General features: G+C 44.3%; 1 protein-coding gene across 2 annotated transcripts in view; it reads right to left on the reverse strand.

Annotated features, from left to right (window-relative positions):
- LOC116399844 (copine-4-like) overlaps positions 1-20,568 on the reverse strand; it is a 39,087-nt gene that overhangs the window by 14,732 nt on the left and 3,787 nt on the right. The window contains exons 3-8 of one of the 2 annotated variants that reach the window (XM_031877274.1): positions 18,540-18,614; positions 17,659-17,742; positions 16,700-16,789; positions 14,190-14,288; positions 10,576-10,662; positions 713-772 (exon numbers count right to left, since the gene is read on the reverse strand). In XM_031877274.1, coding sequence (XP_031733134.1) covers positions 713-772; positions 10,576-10,662; positions 14,190-14,288; positions 16,700-16,789; positions 17,659-17,742; positions 18,540-18,614 — 495 coding nt within the window. The remainder of the gene's footprint in view (positions 1-712; positions 773-10,575; positions 10,663-14,189; positions 14,289-16,699; positions 16,790-17,658; positions 17,743-18,539; positions 18,615-20,568) is intronic. The other variant, XM_031877275.1, reaches the window with a different exon arrangement.

Raw genomic sequence — 20,568 nt, forward strand, 5'->3', positions numbered from 1 at the left:
GGGGATGCTTTAGGGCGGGGCTACACGGTGATTGACAGGTCTCTACCGGTACGTATACGGCGTCTCTACGTCACTCCTCCTCAGTCCAAAACAAACATGGCGACAGTCGTATTCAAAGATGGCAACAGTGAAATCGCCGAACTCAAGGCTTCAAAACATCAGTCCACGAACCAATGAGAGACGTCACAACGACACGTCCACTTCTTCTCCCCGCCTCTTCGGAGGACAAGCTACCGAGCTAACCAGCTAGCCTTCTCTCCTTAGCTACGTCCGTTCTTTTCTCAGTGAGCTGCTTCGACCATTAATGTAGAAATGTTCCGGTTCGTATGAAAGATGCTAAAAAAAGAAAAAGAGGCAAAGAGCTGCAGCGTCAGACAGGTTGAACTGGTTAAACTGTTTAAACTGGTTAAACTGGTTGAACTGGTTGAACTGGTTGAACTGGTTAAACTGGTTGAACTGGTTGAACTGGTTGAACTGGTTAGTGGTCCCAGTGATGCTCCTGCCCGTGTCACTGTGGTTACCGTTTCCATGGTGACATCGGAAATTACTCCAAGTGCACGGGACACTTGTTTTATTTATGTATTTTCTTCTTCTTCTTCTTTTGAAGAGGATGTCTGTGTGTGTGTGTGTATATATGTGCGTGTGTGTGTACGTGTGTGTATGTGTGTGAGTATGAGTGTGTGTGTGTGTGTGAGTGTGTGTGTGTGCTCACTGTAAACTGGATCTGACAGCCTCCCATGATGTAATCCAGGAAGGAGTGCATCTTGATGATCTGCAGACAGAACATTTCATATTTTAAAGGTTTCAAATGAAGTGACGTGACATCACGCTTTCATCAGCTGACTGGTATCGTCCAATCAGATTCAAGCAGCCGTGATCAGCAGCTTTCATAACACGACACTTGTTGTTTGTTTCTTTGATAATTTATTGTACAGAAATTGGAAGACAATGAAATCTACATATTTAACTATAATATATATAATATAATTCCAACAAGTGTTAACAATGTTAGAAAAAAAGTCTCTACATGTTATAAATATTAAACTATTCCCATGTTTCCAGCCTCCTCTCTCCTCTCCTCTCTCCTCTCTCCTCTCCTCTCTCCTCTCTCCTCTCCTCTCTCCTCCCCTCTCCTCTCCTCCCCTCTCTTCTCTCCTCTCTCCTCCCCTCCCCTCCTCTCATCTCTCCTCTCCTCCTCTCTCCTCCCCTCTCCTCTCCTCTCATCTCTCCTCCCCTCTCCTCTCCTCTCTCCTCTCCTCTCTCCTCTCCTCTCTTCTCTCCTCTATTCTCTCCCCTCTCTCCTCTCCTCTCCTCTTGCTCTCCTCCTCTCCTCTCTCCTCTCCTCTCTTCTCTCCTCCCCTCTCCTCTTCTCTCTCCTCCCCGCCTCTCCCCTCCCCCTCCTCTCATCTCTCCTCTCCTCCTCTCTTCTCTGCTCTCCTCTCATCTCTCCTCCCCTCTCCTCTTGCTCTCCTCTCTCTCCTCTCCTCTCTCCTCTCCTCTCTCTCCTCCTCTCTCCTCTCTTCTCTTCTCTCTCCTCTCCTCTCTTCTCTCCTCCTCTCTCCTCCCCTCTCCTCCTCTCTCCTCTCTTCTCTCTCCTCTCCTCTCTCTCCTGTCCTCTCTCCTCTCCTCTCTCTTCTCTCTCCTCTCCTCTCTCTCCTCTCCTCTCATCTCTCCTCTCTCTCCTCTCCTCCTCTCTCCTCCCTCCTCTCTCCTCTCCTCTGTTTCCGTTTCCGGTTGCGTGTGAGTGGTGGACGTGAGAGTGGCGCGCAGGTTTGATTGTACTTTCACTGCTTTGGGTTTTGTTCCTCTGTTCTTCTGTCTCTGCGCATGAGCAGGTAAGATACTAAGCAGTGTATTTATCGGTAGAACGTGTGATTAGTGGTGTTTGGCGTTGTTCGGGAGGATGGCGTCCTCCGAGACGCAACGCCCGTCAATCCGGCAGGAGTCCGGGTAGTTCCACCGGATAGCAGCGTGTCAGTAGAGGAGGTGCTGCTGGCTGTGGAGAGCAGGTGGGACATGACAAACTCTCCTTTGCATCTCGCATGAATAAAGCTGTGGTTGTGTTCGTGGCGAGCGAGGCTTATGTCCACAAGCTGATAGAGAGCGGCGTGTTCATCAGGGACAGCTTCGTGCAGGTCTCTCCGCTCTCAGTGCCCTCTACGCGGATCACCGTGTCCGGTGTTCCGCCGTTTATACCGAACGAGCTGTTAGAAAATGAGCTGCGCAGGTTTGGAAAGTTTGCCAGCGGATTTAAAACAGTCAGTTTGGGGTGTAAGGATCCCAAACTGAAGCACGTGCTGTCTCTTAGGCGGCAGGTCTTCATGTTCCTGGAGTCACCTACACAAACACTGGAGGTGTCCTTCAGGGTTAAACACGGGGAGGGTTCATACATGGTGTACGCTAGCTCGGGACAGATCAAATGCTTTGAGTGTGGACATGTAGGACACAAACGATTCACGTGTCCGCACAAGCGGCAGAGAGGCGCGGAGGCGGAGCCGGCTGCGGAGCCTGCGGCTGCGGCCGCGGTCGCGCCGGCGGCGGCTGTTGCCGGTGCGGTCGGCGGCGTTTCTTCGTCTTCTGCTGATAACAATAATGTCGATAAGGAGGATCAGGGCCAGTCTTACAACCAGCAGGCTTCTGTGGTGGCGCAGAACCTCACTACATGTGGTACCGAAGCACCACCACAGTCGGTAGAAGTCTGTGAAGAGGCAGCTACAGGTTCAGCAGGTGGAGATCGCACCATAGCCTTAGATGAAGCACAGAGTGTAGGGTCTGTGTCCAACAGCCAGCTGTCTTGTGAAGGAGAGGACATGGAGTATGAGAGTGAATCAGATGTTGCATCTAATTCTGAAACGTGCATTAAAAGCACTGATCTGTATTCACTAGAGGAAATAAACTCTTTTTTGGATGTAACTTACAATAGATCTGCAAAAGTGAGTGATTATTTCCCTGACATTGAGAAGTTCATACGATCTGTTGGGGTGGTGCAGAGAAAGGTGGGTTTGGACCTTCTAGATGGAAAAAAGCGCTTCCGCCTAAAGAAACACATCACAACCTTGAGGAAAGTAAGGAAAAGTGGAAGAGTTCAGAAAACTAAGACAGTTTAACATGATCATGTGTCACACGGGGGTTTCCACTTTCCACTGCTTACTTATCTTGTCTTACCTCCTTCCATCCTCTGACCTTTCTATGCAGAGCTTCAATTTAGGATCTTTAAACATCAATGGTGGGCGGGACGGGCATAAAAGAGCATTAATACAGGAGGTTGTAAATCAAAAAATGTTGGACATCCTCTTTTTGCAAGAAACTCACACCATTCCAACAGATGAAGTAGACTGGGGTTTATGGTGGGAGGGCTCATGCACCCTGAGCCACGGCACCAATCTTAGTGCCGGGGTAACCGTGCTGTTTAGAACAGCAGCTAACGCAACCGTCCTGTCTGTCACTGAGGTGGTGAAGGGTCGTTTGCTGATGGTGAGGGCAGAGATAGAGAGCTCGCTTTACTGCTTCGTGAACATATATGCACCGAATCAGGGGCCAGAAAGAGCACGCTTCTTCACTACGCTGCAAAACGAACTGCAGAGCTGCCATCAGGAGCAACTGATCATCGGAGGGGATTTTAACTGTACTCTAGACTTCACCATAGACCGGAACAGTGAGGAACCACACCCACAGTCAGCTCAGAGTCTCCACAACGTCATCACACACTTAGATCTGTTGGACACGTGGAGAATAAAACACCCATTAGACAGACAGTACACATGGGTTAGAGTCAGCAACGACAGGATCAGTGCAGCCAGGCTGGACAGAGTTTACATCTCTCGCAGTCTCAGTTCCAGACTGAAGAACAGCACAATCAGTCCAGTTGGGTTCACCGATCACCACCTCGTCAGTTTAGGTTTGATAACCTCACCAGGTGAAAGGGTTAGCTCCTACTGGCATTTTAATAATAAACTTCTACAGGACAGCACTTTTTGTCAGAGCTTTGGGGTTCTTTGGCAGCAGTGGAAAACTGAAAAAGTTCGTTTCAGTTCTCTGAAACAGTGGTGGGAAGTCGGAAAAGCGCAGATCCGTGTGTTCTGCCAGCAGTACACCTCAAACGCCACCGCTATAATCAAGTCTGCTGTTAAAGACCTTGAAGCCAACATAAAGATCATTGAGGAGGGCTTCCAGAGAGACCCAGATCCCGGTGTGGGCCAGCTGCTGAAGGAGAGGAGGTTGGAGTTGAGCTCCTTCCTGCAAGAGAGAGTGAAAGGAGCTCTGGTCAGGTCCCGTTTCCTCCAGTTGAAGGACATGGATGCCCCAAGCTCGTTTTTCTTCAACCTGGAGAGATCGGTGGCGCAGAGGAAGCGGATGACCTGTCTGAAGCTCCCAGGAGGCAGGATAACCACTGACCAGAGGGAGATGAGGACCCATGCCATGGGCTTCTACGCTGCTCTTTTTGGGGAAGAGCAATCCTGTACGGAGAGCAGTAGGGAGCTCCTGGAGGGTCTTCCCCAGCTCAGTCCAGCAGAGAGGGCTATGCTGGACGGAGAGCTGACGCTGGAGGAGCTGACGGTTGCAGTGAAACAGATGGCTTCAGGAAAGACTCCGGGAATCGACGGTCTCTCCTCGGATTTCTTTAAGAAATTCTGGAACATTATCGGTTCTGAATTACACTCTGTTTTGATGGAATGTTTTAAAACAGGATCACTTCCTGTTTCATGCCAGCGGGCAGTACTCTCCCTGCTGCCCAAGAAGGGCGACTTGGCCCTTCTTAAGAACTGGAGACCAGTGGCCCTGCTTTGCACAGACTATAAGGTGCTTTCCAGAGCCTTATCCAACAGACTAAGAGACTACCTGGAAGTGGTTGTAAATAGTGACCAAACGTACTGTATCCCAGATAGAACAGTTATGGACAATATTTTTCTCATCCGTGATGTGCTTGATGTGTGTAAATTCCACGATGTCGATGTAGGTATTGTCTCACTAGACCAGGAGAAGGCTTTCGACAGGGTGGGTCACGCATATCTGTTTTCTGCACTCAGGGCTTTTGGGCTTGGTGATGGGTTCTTGGCTTGGGTGGGTTTGCTGTACAGTGGTGCTGAATGTATGGTCAAAATGGGAGCTGGCCTGAGTCGACCGATCCCTGTACAGCGAGGGATAAGGCAGGGTTGTCGTATCTCAGGGCAACTATACAGCCTCGCTTTTGAGCCTCTGTTGTGCAGGCTGAGAAGTCAGCTCAGTGGTCTGTCACTGCCTGGGTCCTCCAGTCTTTGTAGTCCCCTCGCTGTGTCTGCATATGCTGATGATGTAAACATCTTCATCAGGGACCAGGGAGATGTTCTATGTCTGCAGGATGCTTTGTCTCTTTATGAGAGGGCTTCATCTGCACGGGTGAACTGGGAAAAATCTGAAGCCTTATTGGTGGGACAGTGGAGACATCAGACGGTGCCTCATCTGCCTGGAGGTCTTCAGTGGGGAAAAGAAGGTCTAAAAGTGCTGGGTGTGTTTTTGGGCTCTGAGGTTTTTGAGAAAAAGAACTGGGAGGGAGTTAAGGAGAAGGTGTGTGCTCGGTTCTCTAGGTGGAGATGGTTACTACCCCAGTTGTCATATAGGGGAAGAGTTCTGGTTGCTAATAATTTGGTTGCCTCGACTCTGTGGCACAGACTCATCGCTCTGACGCCACCTGGAGGCCTCATAGCAGAGATACAGAGGTCTGTCGTGGACTTCTTCTGGTCCGGCCGGCACTGGGTTCGTGCAGCAGCTCTCTATCTGCCTGTGGCAGAGGGGGGGCAAGGTCTCATCGTTATCCAGTCCAGGATCGCCTCTTTCAGACTCCGGACTGCACAGAAGCTGCTGTATGGCTGTGGCCCCAGCTGGATGGACACGGCTCGACTGCTGCTGAGGAGAGCTGGGCGGTTGGGATATGATAAGCAGCTTTTTCTCCTACAACCTGAGGAAGTGGACTTGGCCGGGCTGACGCCGTTCTACGGCTCTGTTCTGCAGGCGTGGCAGATTTTTAACATTTCACGTAAAGCTGATGAGACTCTGGGCGTGTGGCTGCTGGAGGAACCTTTGTTCTTCAACAGCTTCATTAGAACCCAAACGCTGCGGTCTGCCAGCCTGAGAACTCGTCTGAGAGAAGCCGGCTGCACTAAACTGGGACATTTGGTGAAGATGTCATTAACAGCAGCATCTATGGTCACCTTCAGGCAGAACACTAACATCACGTCTGTCAGGTTGACCAATAGAATAGTGGAGGAGGTCTGTGCCGCCCTGCCACAACGCCTGAGAGCAGTTGCAGGAAACTGTACTCTGGCTGACCAATAGAAACAGAAGAAACCCTTTTTATTGTCATATACATATACACATACATGAAACTTGACCTCTGCATTTGTCCCATCCCTGTATATAGGGAGCAGTGGGCTGCCAATGACAGGCGCCCAGGGAGCCGGGGGTTCAGTGTCTTGATCAGGGACACTTCGACACTTCGACACGTGGCACGTCCCAGTCGAGGATCAAACCGTTGACCCTACGGTTACCAGACAACCCTCTTAAGCCAGTGAAGAGAGTGAGTACACCCTCCCCACTCTGCTCATTGCCCCAGCGGTGGGGGACTGGCAGGGGGGAGGAAACAAGCTGCTGACGTTCACAACCCCTCACCTGGACAAGTTTCAGGCAGCAGAGAAGAAAGCTATCTATGAAATCTGTGTAAAGGTTGTGAACCTCCGCTCTCTGGCAGGGTTGACAGAGTCGAGGTGGACCGAGTTCTTTGGCCCAGGTTCTTCCCCGAGAGGCAGCTGGAGGTGCATGTACAAGCTGCCCGTTGAAAAACGGACAGCAGACCTCCAGTGGAGGGTTGTACATGGAGCTATAGCCACCAACAGATACCGGGCACACCTGGATCCACAAATTTGGGAGGAGTGTTATTTCTGCGGTCAGACTGAGACCCTGGAACACTTGTTTGTTCAGTGTCCTCGGCTCTCAGCACTCTTTGAACGGTTAAAAAGATGGTTTCAGGGTCTTGGAGAGGTTTTTTCTTTTATGTTGTTCATCTTCGGTCCAAAATACTGCTCAAAAAAGAAGGCTGTCCACACAATGGTGAACTTTTTATCTGGTTCTGCCAAGTTGGCCATCTGGTTGACACGGAAGAATCGGGCTCGGGGTGCCGGTAGTGAGGATCCGGTGAAAGTTCTGGAGGGACTGTTGAAAGCCCGACTCAGGGTGGAACACACCTACTACCAGACAGTGGACGATTTACAGGCTTTCAGGGACAGATGGACTACTGGGAGCATTTTATGCTCAGTGGGTGCTGGTGGAGAGCTGGTGGTGAACTTCTGAACATATTGATCATTGAAATTGATTGTTTATTTGTTCTTTGGTGCTTTATTTTTTGGTTATTTGTTTTTATTTTATTGATTTTCTGATTATTAAGTGATGATTTAGAGTGTTTCTGTTTTTCACTGCAATAGTGAAATAAAGGGATTTTAAAAACCTAACCTCTCCTCTCTGTGTTCACTTCCTGTAGTTCAGTCAGAGTGTCTCTTCCTTGTTGTCACATGACTGTTGGTCTCAGATGAATCAATCATTACAGTCATTTTTAGCAGACGCTTTTATCCAAAGCAACTTACAATTCAGATTCTATCACATTTCTACACCGTAGGCACAACTACGGGAGCAATTTTGGGGTTAAGTGTCTTGCTCAAGGACACATCGACATGCGACTAGCGGAGCCGGAGTTCAAACTGCCGACCCTCTGATTGAAAGACGGCCCTGCTATCCACTTAGCCACAATCGCCCATCATGACTTCATAGTTTCATACTTTAATGTTGTTACACATTCTGGTTAAAGTGAACTCTTTATTAGAGGAGACATTTATAATGAGAACATAAAGAATAAAATGTTTTGATGAAATATAAGTTTAAGCTTCGTTTTGGTTGATTTTTCTGATGGAAGCGTTGGTCACACACGATGTGTTTTAGGACCGTCGGAAAGATGAAAATCTCAAGATAATGTCGGCGTTTACAGCTTCTGGCTGATAAACGGTGCAGTTTTGGTGATTGTTCATACTGATGAGGATCAGTTTCATGGTCCTGGTTAGTCTACCTCACCCTGAGGCTCTCATTTCATAAGCAATCAAGATCATTAGAAAGGATGAAGGATCATTTGAGCTCTGAATAAACAAGTCCTTCCATTGAATTCATTGATTGATGCAGTTTGTTTTAAGTCCGTCGTCTCTTTTATATAAATATTTTTCAAATAAAACATATTCAAATTGTCGATGGGATTGTTGTGGATGAGTAAAGGTTGAATTTAAATGAATTTAAAGGTGAACTTGTATCTTGGGCTGTGGTCTTCCTGAGTGTGGCAGAATGAGATCAGAGAGGATCTTTACGGAGGAACCTGATCTCAATGATAACTCTCCTCCTGCTCTTACAAAACATTTGCTTTTAATTTCCTTTCCTCCGGCTCCTCGTCCATCGAGTGTTAATGAGCCTTCTTTTGAAGCGTGTCGAGTGTCATCAGGCTGAATGTTATCTGGCTCTGGATCGGGCGGCAGGATTCCCCCGACTCCCCCGTTCACTGTCTAAATGTCGGTTAGTCGGGCTGCATGATAGGCTCAGTGTGTCACTCAGACGAGCCTCCGAAAAACATTCATCTCTACTGAGAAATCCAGTTTTAATGTCCTAAACCTGGGAAAAAATATTAAAAAACAATAATGGGATGAGATCTAAAAGAGTTGAACAGGAATGCAGCGTTTCTGTGGTTGTGTTGAGTGAACCTGAGCTGCACGTTTCTTGAAGTTAACTCAGTTTCTCAAGATCTTCTCTTTAACTTAACTAAGTTATTTCCTGTGAAAAGATTTCATGTAAGGAGCAGAAATTTGACACGTGTTGCTGGACTTTAGCATCAAAACACAAGATAAATATGAGGAGTAACTTATTTTAAGTTGTATGAGGCTACGTTGATTGACAGGTCGTCTCTGACACCAACACTGATTCTAGAGCCTCAGTTTGTTCTTTAATCGTCTTTACTGCAGCTCATCAGAGTCTTAAACAGCTCTTCACTTCTACTTGTCTCTCTGTTTTCTCTGCTTTTCACTTCTGCCCAAAATCTAATTGCCTTTGTGGATTAATAAAGTTATATTGAATTAAAGTGATGTCTCTCTGGCCCCGCCTCCAGCCACATGTCTGTGTTACCTGTCCACCTGATGACCTCCTTCCTCCCACCTGAGCCTCGTTCCCTCGTCAGCCCTGCAGCAGTTAGAGCAGCTTGTTGTCTCATGTCTTTGCTTCTCTACCATCTGTCACGTGTTTCCTTCTTGGACTCATGAATCTTTGAATCCATCCTTTTAGATTTAGGTCTACTGGTTCAGACTCTGACTTCCTGGTTTTGACCTTTGCCAGCAAACATCTCCATTAAAGGAGAAAAGAAAGCGCGACTAGTGTTTCTGTCTTCATTAGTCTCTGAATATGATGATGAATGCAATCATCTTCATTAGATCACATGACGTATGCTGATCCCACTGTGTTGTGTTTCTTTAGCACTGACAGCGTGTTGAGAACAAAGAGCAATAGATGACGGTATAGATGTTGATATCTGTCAGCTTTGTATTTATGAATCGTCTCAGGACTGAAAACACTCCTCCCTCTGTGGAGTAATAAAGTAAAGTTACAGCAGCAGACAGTGAGACATCGCTGTTTTAACTCACTCTCTCACACAAACAAGCAGTCATGATGACGTGTTGTACTTTTCTGTCGGTTAGAAATATTATATTTAGAAATCCATGTAAACTGAATATATCCAAGTTACCGTTGAATGACACCAGCGTTATGTCTGCTATATGCCAAGAAAAACTGTTATTAATGTAATGTCGCAGTTTCAGAATAATTCAATAATATTGCTATTAATATAGTGTTTTAAATAAATAATAACAATAATGAGTTACTTATAGGACCATATAATACATTTGAGCTGTAATTAGGTGGAGGACCGTCATCTTTATGAAGTCTGATTCATGACCTGTCTTTATTCTCTGTTATTAGTTTAAATAGCAGATAATGTGAAGAATCAACAGCGACATAGAGCGGAGTGTCGTCTGCATAGAGGTGGAGATCAATGCTGTGCTTATGGATCGTGATCCATAGTGGTGGAATATTAATATTCCATATAGTACAGTGGACTCAGGTCAGAGCCGTGTGGTACTCCATGTGGAATATTTGTTTTTTTTTAATGAACACCTCTGTTACGTGCTGACGTTGCTAAACTGTTGTTTTACTGTTAAAATTGAGTTTTTTTATCTGAACGAATGTTAGTTTGTCATAACCTCCACCAAGCAGGTTATGTTCTTCAATTTGTTCTTCAGGATTACAGAACAACTTCTGGTCTATTTCATGAAATTGGTGGAAACGTGGTCCATGAAAGTATCACAGGACTACAAACAATATTCTTTACTTCCTGTAGTTGGCCTCCGTGGGGTTAACTGTGCTGTTAATGAGCCAAACGAAACCCTCGCATGTCACATTTCCCAGCAGCACACGAACACACTGCGAGGGACAGAAATAAGGTGCTTTAATAAGTCGGTCAGTCACCTTGCACTGGTTCAGAATGACGATCCCAGAGTTCCTGTAGTTCTTCTTCTTGACTGTGTATTTGGGATTCAAGCATGGCCACTGCACCTGAAAACACACACAGTCATTATTATAGCGAGTTATTTTCATATATATAAACATAAATACAAATTTAAAAAAGCAATTAAGAACAATACAAAAACCTCCGGACATCACATACGTGAGCGACACTCACACAATAACAAGAAGAAATCACAGAACGGCCATTTCTAAAACAATAAAAGCTTCATGCATAAAGGAATATGAAAGTAATTAATACAAGTATTTGAACAGGAAATAAAAATCTGTTCATCAGAAAACAGTATAAACATTTAACTTTAACCACGACTTAATGAAAATGACTACAAGTAGCATTTAAAGTGTTCGAGTCATTTTTTATTTGAATTATTTTTAAGTCTTTATGACTCATTCCACTTCTCTATTCATGACGTTTTATTTCCTTTGAAAAGGATTCTATTTACATTTTAATGTTTTCATGTATATGTTTTTATTCATTTATTTAGTTTTTAATGCATTATGCAACACGTTGAATTGTGTATGAAATGTGTTTAACAATAAACTTACCAAACCTTCATGAAGTGGATATTTTAACTTGAATGAAGTAGTTTATTTTTACCTGAAACTAAATGAACCTTAAACGTTGTGTTGTCACATCATGAAGGAATGTCATATTTCCAACAGGGTTTGGCGGAGAAGCAGACTAACATCTGTTAGATGTTGATGCTTATGACAGGAAACAGATGTCTCAGCTAATTTTCAAAATAAAAGCGTCCAGCAGCTAATCTCTGATCAGTTTTATCTACTGCAGGTGAAGCTCATCATTGAGATGATAATTCAGTCATAAAAAAGATCATATCAACAACATAACTGAGTCTTCAGAGGTACAGACGATAGTCTTGATGATGACTTTAATAAAACGCGTTGTATTGATGGAAGATGTTTGTTTATCAGCACGCTTACAGACTCGCTTTCTGTCTCTACACTGATGTTCTGAGTGTAATTAATTAGCCAAGAAAGAGACGAAATGCACAATAATAATAATAAGTAATAATAAGTGTGTGTGTGTGTGTGTGTGTGTGTGTGTGTGTGTGTGTGCATGAGTCTGGACACACCACTAATCCACTGCACTACAAGAGCACAGGCCTGGAATTCAATAAGTATATAAAGTCATATTTAATCTCAAAATTACAATATTGGTCAGAAAAAAATCACAATTAGATATTTCGACAGAAGTGAGATGAGCGTCCTCACGTCCTACTTGTGGAGGGAACAGAGCTCTCTGAGCGGAGAGTCTGGCACACGGCCATGTTAACCACAAAACACCTCCGAGCTCCACACGATCCTTCAGCCGGACAGACGAGGCCTCCGAGGATTCACTCTGACTCTATTACAACGTGACCGCGGGAAAACCAGGCGGCACACGGCGGTTCAGACTCTATTTGTGTCTGCATAGATGGATGGAGGGGGGGGTGAACCGAGAGCTCCCTGGAGACTTCGGGTCGGGAGCCGACTGTCAGCTGAGGAAGGAGGCCAATAAATAAAACCTGAACAGAAGAAGAAGAAGAGGTGGGGGAGGGGAGGAAGGGTTCCCCGATGGGACTCGACTGACTGCTCACATTGTTTGTCCTCCTGTTGGATGACGGCAGCGATGAAACGACTTCCTGTTTCAGGGTTGTTGGAGGTGACTGCATCTCTGACCAATCACATGTTCAGAGCAGACTGAATGTAAGAAGTGGACGAAGACGCTGTGACGCCAGACAATTGTTTGTGGACTGATGTTTTGAAGCCAACAGTTCAGCATTTTGGCCGTAGCCATCTTGGTCTTCAACAAACAAACAACCTTTTAATAACCCCTGGAGACAGAAAGGCAACACTCGCCGATCTCTGGCCAACAACTCAATGTATTGTGGTCCTGACACCTTGAGTAGACACTGGGCATGACTAACATGTGTCAAAAAAGAGAGTTGAGATCCCAGGAGAGCTGCCTTAAATGAAGGAATACATGTTCGGTATGTGAATCAGGCTAAGGGGACATAAAGCGTATACTTATAGTTAAAGGATGAAATCTAATAATCATTTTAAAGCAAGTGTGTATAACATAAGAATTATGAAGTGATTTAACAAATGTAAAACTGATAACAACAATGTATGTGTATCTGAGTAAAGTGAAGTCTGTGTGTGTGTGGAAAGAGCTGATGTAAGCAGGGTGGGGGCCTTAAAGGCTGAGATCATAACAGATGTTGGTTGACACACTGTTGGTTTGAATCTGATCATGAGATTTGTTGATCATTCACAGCCACAGTCTGAGGTGATAGTGAAAGATGAGACGATCAATAACTTTGTCCTGAACCCAGGCGACAGTAAACTATACGATGCATTCAACACCTGCAGCGCTTCATGTTTGACATGGAGGACGAGTTAATGAAAACGGTGGCGTCGTGTCATCAGTCAAAGTGGATCATTACAGTGAAACTATTCGTGTCCTCGTCACTGATAATGAGACAGCTGAGAGGGAGTCGCACATCGTTAGTGTGTTTTCAGCCGTGTGTTGTCATCTTCAGGCAGTTTGCAGAGAGAAAAAAACACTCAACCTGAGCACGTGGAAACAGAGCGCCGTTAACGGAGCGCTTTAATTAGCGTCTGCCAAATGTCTGTCCAACAGCCGTCTCAGCAAACTGCGTCTTCATTAGCTCGGCCTCCGTCTCCTCCGTCCCGGCTAATTACACCGTCTGTCGACATAAACTGTGCGGCCCCCGAAGGTGCGTTTTCAAAGGGCGGTTACGCTGCTGGTTGGAGCTTTCACGGAAATCCTGGAGCTGCAGGAACCTGACGGAGATCAGGTCATTTCCTCTTAAACCTCCCGGGGCTAACGTCTGCTGCTAACTGTGGTTTGCAGCCACTTTTAGCGACGCGGCTAAGCGGAAGCTAATGTCAGTCAAATGGTCACTGTGGTGAGATGGGTTTCAGCTGCAGATGTTTTGGCTCTGAGTTGTTTTCTTTGCCAAAGAACTCTGCAGCCGTGCTAGCACCTCTGTGAGTCATTTTAACGCTAGCATGACGACGTGCTCTCAGCTCTGTGACTCATGCTAACGCTAGCATGACGACGTGCTCGCAGCTCTGTGAGTCATGCTAACGCTAGCATGACGACGTGCTCGCAGCTCTGTGAGTCATGCTAACGCTAGCATGACGACGTGCTCTCAGCTCTGTGAGTCATGCTAACGCTAGCATGACGACGTGCTCGCAGTGACGACGCTAACATGCTTTAGATTATTGACCATGTTCATCGTCTTAGTGTTCGCAATTTAAATACAACATTTGGGGTCACATGGGCTGCTTGTTCCCTGCTTGTTCCCTAGATCTCGCTCCCTAGAGGGCGCTGTTACATGTTGGTACCACAGACTGAAGTAGACGTAACAGATTGGTTTGTGGACGTTTTGAAGGCTCCAGTTTGTTATTTTGGCCGTCGCCAAGCCAAAGTTCTACTGGATGTCTCATCTCATTGTCTCTCAGTGAACCGTTTGAGAGGTTGATGACTGGACGTATGTGAATGAAACCTTAACGTCTTTGTCTCCCACCTGTCGTCCATCGATGGCTCCTCTCATCTCTTTGAACGAGGCCTCGAACTCACCGATGTAGTCGTGCTTCCCGTTCGAGTCCCAGTCCCACACGGTGCACTGAGTGGACAAAAAAACAGACAGCTCAGTGGACAGCTGAGTTATGAACGGATGAGAAACAAAAACATGGAACACGTCTGAATCATCAGAGGAGAGATGTTCCTCTGTTATCATGTCTGAACGTGATCATCACACTCTGAGTTATGTAATCATCATTCAGGCACATTCATCCGGTGATGAAGACGCTCGTTATACAGAATACTGGAGGAAACGTTTGTGCTTCTTCTTCTGTCTTTATAACGTAAAACCTAAAAACCTAGATTATTAGCTTATGTAGATACGTGTAGAGACGCTGTGATAGAGGTGCTGCTGGACCCTCCGTCCACACCGTGACGTCCTCCCAGTGGAACCAGTGGTTCCACTGGTTCCACTGGTTCCACGAATAAATCAGACGAGAGCTCTGAATCCAGGACGGTTCATGAAAAATAGATCGAAGGAGGTGAAGAAGAACGCTGATGGTCTCACTGCGAGAGAGGACAAGATCTCCATCTCATGAATTTACAGAACACACACACACACACACTAACACTCGTGCTCCAGTTGTCATTTCAGTCTGGTGGTTTTATATTTTCATATATTCATGCAGGAGTTTTAGTAAGCAAGTGGGCCATTTACTGTGTGTGTGTGTGTGTGTGCGTGTGTGTGTGTGTGTGTGTGTCATGAAACCCAATATGTAAATATATCTCCTTTATATTCCTGTGGCTAAGCAGGGCCGTCTTTCAATCAGAGGGTCGGTGGTTCGATCTCCGGCTCCGCTAGTCACATGTCGATGTGTTCTTGAGCAAGGCACTCAACCCCAAACCCTGCTCCCTGTGGTGGACTCTGAACTGTACGTCGCTTTGGTTAACAGTGTGTAAATGACTGTAATGTAATGAATGCTTTGTGGAGCAGTAGACTGGTGTCCCATGTGACCTGTAGGCGGCGCTACAACTTTAAAGAACATTTAAGTTCTCCACAGTTTCATCATCATCATCTCTAGAACGCTGTCAGACTCATAACGGATTTATATTTGTCTCTTTATAAATCTATGTCGATATCTATTTTATTCCACAAATCCACCAATTCTTTCTCTTCTTAAGAGCCTACATTGCCCACAATGCAACAGTATACACACGTGTATTGACTTCTGGTGAAGAAGACTCGTGGCAGCCAGTAGGACGAGGCGAAGGTGCGAGTTATTTACTTGTTTCTCTGTAACTCCTTCTCATTCATGTTGGTTCAGTTATTGAATGTTTTTACACGCTCATGAAACAAATTACAACGACAGACTGAGAGAAGAAGAAGAAGAAGACAGGATGATGAAGGTGTAAACGTTGTCTCTCTCTCTTGTTAAGGTCAACAGGAGTCAAGTGTGCGAGTGAGCCAATTAGAGACGGCCTGGAAGAGTGTGTGTAGTTATTAGTGTGTGTGTTTATGCATGCGTGTGTTATTCTATGAATATATTAATGTGAGTGATGGTCGTAACTGTGTGTGTGTGTGTGTGTGTGTGTGTGTGTGTGTGTGTGTGTCGTCATTAAGGTGAACATTACAGCAGCATCCATGATGGCCCCTGGCTGCCTCCTCCTCCTCCTCCTCCTCCCTTCTTAAGAGAGAGAAAGTGTTCTAGTTGTCTACCTGAGAGGAACCCCACAGAGACTTTTAATGAGCCGTCACACTCACAGCTTCATTCTTTCAGCTCGGAGGGAAAGACTTTAGAGTAAATTAGCAGCTCGGCTTGTTTCCACAGAGAAAAACCTGAAGAAGCTCCAGAAGTCTGACATCTCCTGCTTCAGGTTTCTAAATTTAGAGAAGAGACTCTCAGCGAGGTGCAGACATCTGAGGACAAGGAGCGAGATTATAGACTGTGTTTAAGAAGTGGACGTAGTCATGACGTCACCCATTGTTTTTTGAAGCCTCTAGTTCAGCGGTTTGTCCGTCGCCATCTTGTTTATTTGCAACCAGTGAACAGGAAGTGACCATATCTGGACTGAGGAGGAGTGACGTAGAGACGCCGTATACATCTCTGGTAGAGACCTGTCAATCACTGTGTAGCCCCGCCCTAAAGCATCCCCTGCTTTATGGTCTGTTTGACTCTAAATGGACCATAATGTACTAAATGAACATCATGCTGTATTGAAGAAGACTTGAAACTAGAGATTGAGACCATAAACTCAGGTTTACAATGTTTACTGAGGTAATAAATCAAGAGAGAAGTAGAGTCATTTTCTCATAGACTTCTATACAACCAGAGGAGTCGCCCCCTGCTGGACACTAGAGAGAATACAGCTTTGACACCTGAAGCTTTGACTTCACTTTAATCTACTTCCTGTCACAGGATTTGTGGTAAACCTGATCACCTTTGTGATCCGTCAGCTTCTGTTTAGAAGAACACGAGTTCCTCTTTCTGTGTGCGTGTGCGTGTGTGTGTGTACCTGCAGCTTGCGTTCGTGGTCTCCGCTGCAGAGCGAGTTGAGAGACACTTTGAAGGTTTTCCACACCGGGTTCAGATTATTCATCACCGTCTGAGAGACACGGAGGAGACGAGAAGTTGTTAAAAAAACGATTTACAAAGATGGCCGAGCGTCTCTCAGAGATAATCATAGTCGTGTTCACGAGTCTTTGTTGCGTCCAAACAGCTCGCTGCAGCAGAATGAACGAGAAGCTGACTGTCTTTGATAAAAGATGGAATAACAACACTCAGAGTAGAGGCTGCTCATCCAGCGTTCACCGCTCATAACAAGCAGAAACTGACTTCATATGATCCATGTGATCATGAACCAGGAAGTATAAAGAACACAACAGTCTGATACAATCTGTTTCTAAACCTAACTAAGTTGTTTCTTGTGAAGATGGAAATATATTCTGAAAAGAATAAAATAAATTGACACGTGTTGCTTAACTTTTGTAGGAAACGATGAATGAGGAGTATTATTTATTTTATTCATAAGTAGTATTGTTTAATTGTTCTAGATGTTTGCTTGTTTAGGTTAGATTGTTTGTTTGATATATTAAGATTGCTTTTTTCTTTTTAATAATCATTTGTTTAGTTGAATTATGTTTGGTTGTTTAGTAAGTTTAACTACAGTTACATGATTTCATGTCATTTCACAAGAACTTGCTCACTTTCTCTATATTGTCTGACATTAAACTAGCAGGTATTTTAACAGAAACATGGCCTCTCATGTAAGATGAATCCAGAAGCAGCTATGACGTAGCGGTTATCGTAGCACGTAAGCTAACAGGTGACAGATGCATCGTACTGGATCATTATTGATCAGCCGACAACACAAACAAGACGTTACATGCTCAGAGAGGTGGGGATGTGGTTTGAGCTCACAGTAGTGTATAATCTATGTTGTGTGTATAACGTGTATTATGTGTGTGTTTGTACCTCCGTTCTGTAGACGAGCTGCATCGTGGCGTCGTCGTTCACTCGGTAGATCTCCAGGAACGGGTCGGATTTACTGAAGAAGTCCTGCAAACACAAACAGTGAAATGTTTGTGTAAAACAAACAGACACATGTTAATATGTTTTTAAATTTATATGTATATTATATTTATATTTGTATTTAGCAGGTTAACTGTGGTCGATGGAGCTCATTTACAGCTACTCAGCAATAACACGTTAACAACACAAGTATTTCAAATAATCGACGGCTGATTGAGGGATTGATTTGTTTGTTTCATTTATGGAGCAGTACAGTAGCTTTTATTATGTTCTAGCTGTTGTAGCTACAGATGTTCTGGACATGTGAGGTGATGAAATGTTCCTTCTACATTTCTGCACAATGTGAAAGGTTAGAGGAGAGGAGAAGAATCTTTGTTGGACAGCAGGTTACATAGTTTGACTGTCTGGCTGTCTGATAAACGTCTGACCACAAAGAGCTTCAACTCAGGCAGAGCACAGACTCATCTCTGGTGAAGTCTGCAATGTTTAAATAGTCTGAAATTGTTGAATACTACAAAGAGACAGAAAACAACAACAAAGAGACACAGAGCAACTACAAAGAGATAGAATGATTACAAAGATACATTTAACAGCTACAAAGCGGCACATGTTGATGACAAAGAGACACAAAACAATTAGAAAGATACATAAAACAACTATAAAGCATTTATCACATTTATATTTTATCAGCTACAAAGTGACACGTTGATTACAAAGACAAAAACAACAACAAAGAGACACGAAATAACTACAAAGATACAGTGAACCACAACAAAAACACACATATTGACCATAAAGAGACACAAAGAGATAAGAAATGAGACCTTGTCATCCAGTTTTCTGGCGCTGAACGAGAGCTCGATGTAGTCGTCGTTCCCCGTCAGCTCCTCTGCTGTGATCTGCAGACAACACGAGAACATTTTATAATTAAGACTCGTCTGATTTTATTAACGAAAGTAAACTAAGAGCAAATGAAATGTGATGAAACAGCGATGAGATTAAATCCTTATAATCGGCTTCTTCTTCTGTTTTCCCCTGAAGGGTCAACACATTAACATCAGACAGCGACATGACAGATAATGGACGACATGTTACAGAAAACAGAATAATATTCAGATCAACAACAGATCAGCCTGCAGGTTTTCATATGACGGGTTTTCACTTTAAAGGTGCAGAAAAATGACCGAAGATATATTCAGTTTGTGTTCATGTCATCATGTAAACAGACATAAAAAGAGCTGAGGGAGAGAAAACATATTGAATTATACAGGAAGACAAATCTGCTGCGACAAGAAATGACTGAAGAGGAGAAGGAAGGAGAGAAGGAGGAAAGGAAGAAATATGGAGAAGTGAAAGTACGGCACGAATGAAAGAAGTAAGAAACAAAGAAAGGATGGCCCCAAAAAAAGATATAAGAATGATAGAAGGGAAAGAATGTGGAAGTAAACAAATAAGGAAATGAGAGATGTAACAAATGAACAAGAGAGGAAGAAAGAAGGAAAGAGATAAAAGTTTACAATCACTTCTGAAGTCTTCCTCACTCTCTGATCTCAGATCTGTAACCTTCTTTTATCTTAAACAACAACAACAAGCTGCAGCTGGTTCAGGATCTGTTTGTAGTTCAGCTGAACCAGGATCAGGACTAAGTTCATGTCTCCTTCTGTATCTGACTTTAACTGATCTGAGTTCTGTTGTTTCAACCCTCAGACTGTTTGAAGTTCAGTGATGTGAAAAACAACGACCTTCAACATGAAAGAAAGAGAGGTGGAAAGAAAAGACAAAAGTAGGGCTAAGGAAAGGAAGGAACAGGGGGGGAAAGAACGATTAATGGAAAAGGGAAAGGAAGAGAGAGGAAAGGAGGGAGAAATTAATAAAGAAAGGAGAGAAAGAAGGAAGGATGTGCGATGATAAGAAGAGATGGAGAGAGAAAAAACAAATGAATAAATTAAATGAAGAAAGGAGGAAGGAAGGAAGGCAGAAGGAAAAGATCAAAAGTAAGGAAGGGAAGAAAGAAAAGAAGGATAAATGGAAAGGAAGGAAGTAAGGAAAAAGGTAGGAAGGAAGGATCCTTCCTTCCTTTCCTACTAGAAATGAAAAATGTAAGACGGAAATAAGAGAGAGGTACAGAAAATAGGAAGGAATAAAGGAAAGAAAGAAGGTAGGAACTAGGAAGGGAACGAAATATGGAAGGAAGGAAGGGAAGAATGAAAGAAAAAAGGAATGAACAGGTAAAGGAAGGAAGAAGGGATTAGAAGAATAAGACAGAAACAGAAAGATTTTTTTTTAATGAAATAAAAGCTCTGGTTCGCTGCTTCCTGCTCAGAAATCCTTTCAAAGTAAAAACCCCTGAACCGTTTCATGTGTTCACAGAGGTGAAGAAAAACATCAGCGTGGGATTTTCCAGTTGTGGACGAATGACGAAGTAAATCTGTGAGGATCAGAGCTCTCACAGCTGATTGGACGAACCACAGAAGCAGCACCTGAAAAAATCCTGCTTCCTGTCTGACGAAAGGCTTTAATGTCTGAGAGTCAAACACTTCATGTGTGTCAAGAAAGTACAGAGATAAGAGATGATCCCTCACTGGCTTCCCACCCGACAACAATATGGAACTGAGTCACACCACTGGTTTAAAACTGAGACCTCGGTTGATTTCAACTTTGGGAAGAGGGGAAGAAGAAGAAAGAATGAGGGATAGAGAAGGAATGAAGAGAAAGAAGAAAGAGAAAATTATAGTTGTTAGTTGATTAAAGTTATGATGAAGCAGTTAAAAGGAAACAGTTACAATGAAGCAGTTACGATGAAACTGTTACGATGAAGCAGTTACGATGAAGCTGTTACGATGAAGCAGTTAC

This window comes from Anarrhichthys ocellatus, unplaced genomic scaffold (genome assembly GCF_004355925.1).
Source record: "Anarrhichthys ocellatus isolate YVR2014 unplaced genomic scaffold, GSC_Weel_1.0 scaffold132, whole genome shotgun sequence".
Lineage (NCBI taxonomy): Eukaryota > Metazoa > Chordata > Actinopteri > Perciformes > Anarhichadidae > Anarrhichthys > Anarrhichthys ocellatus.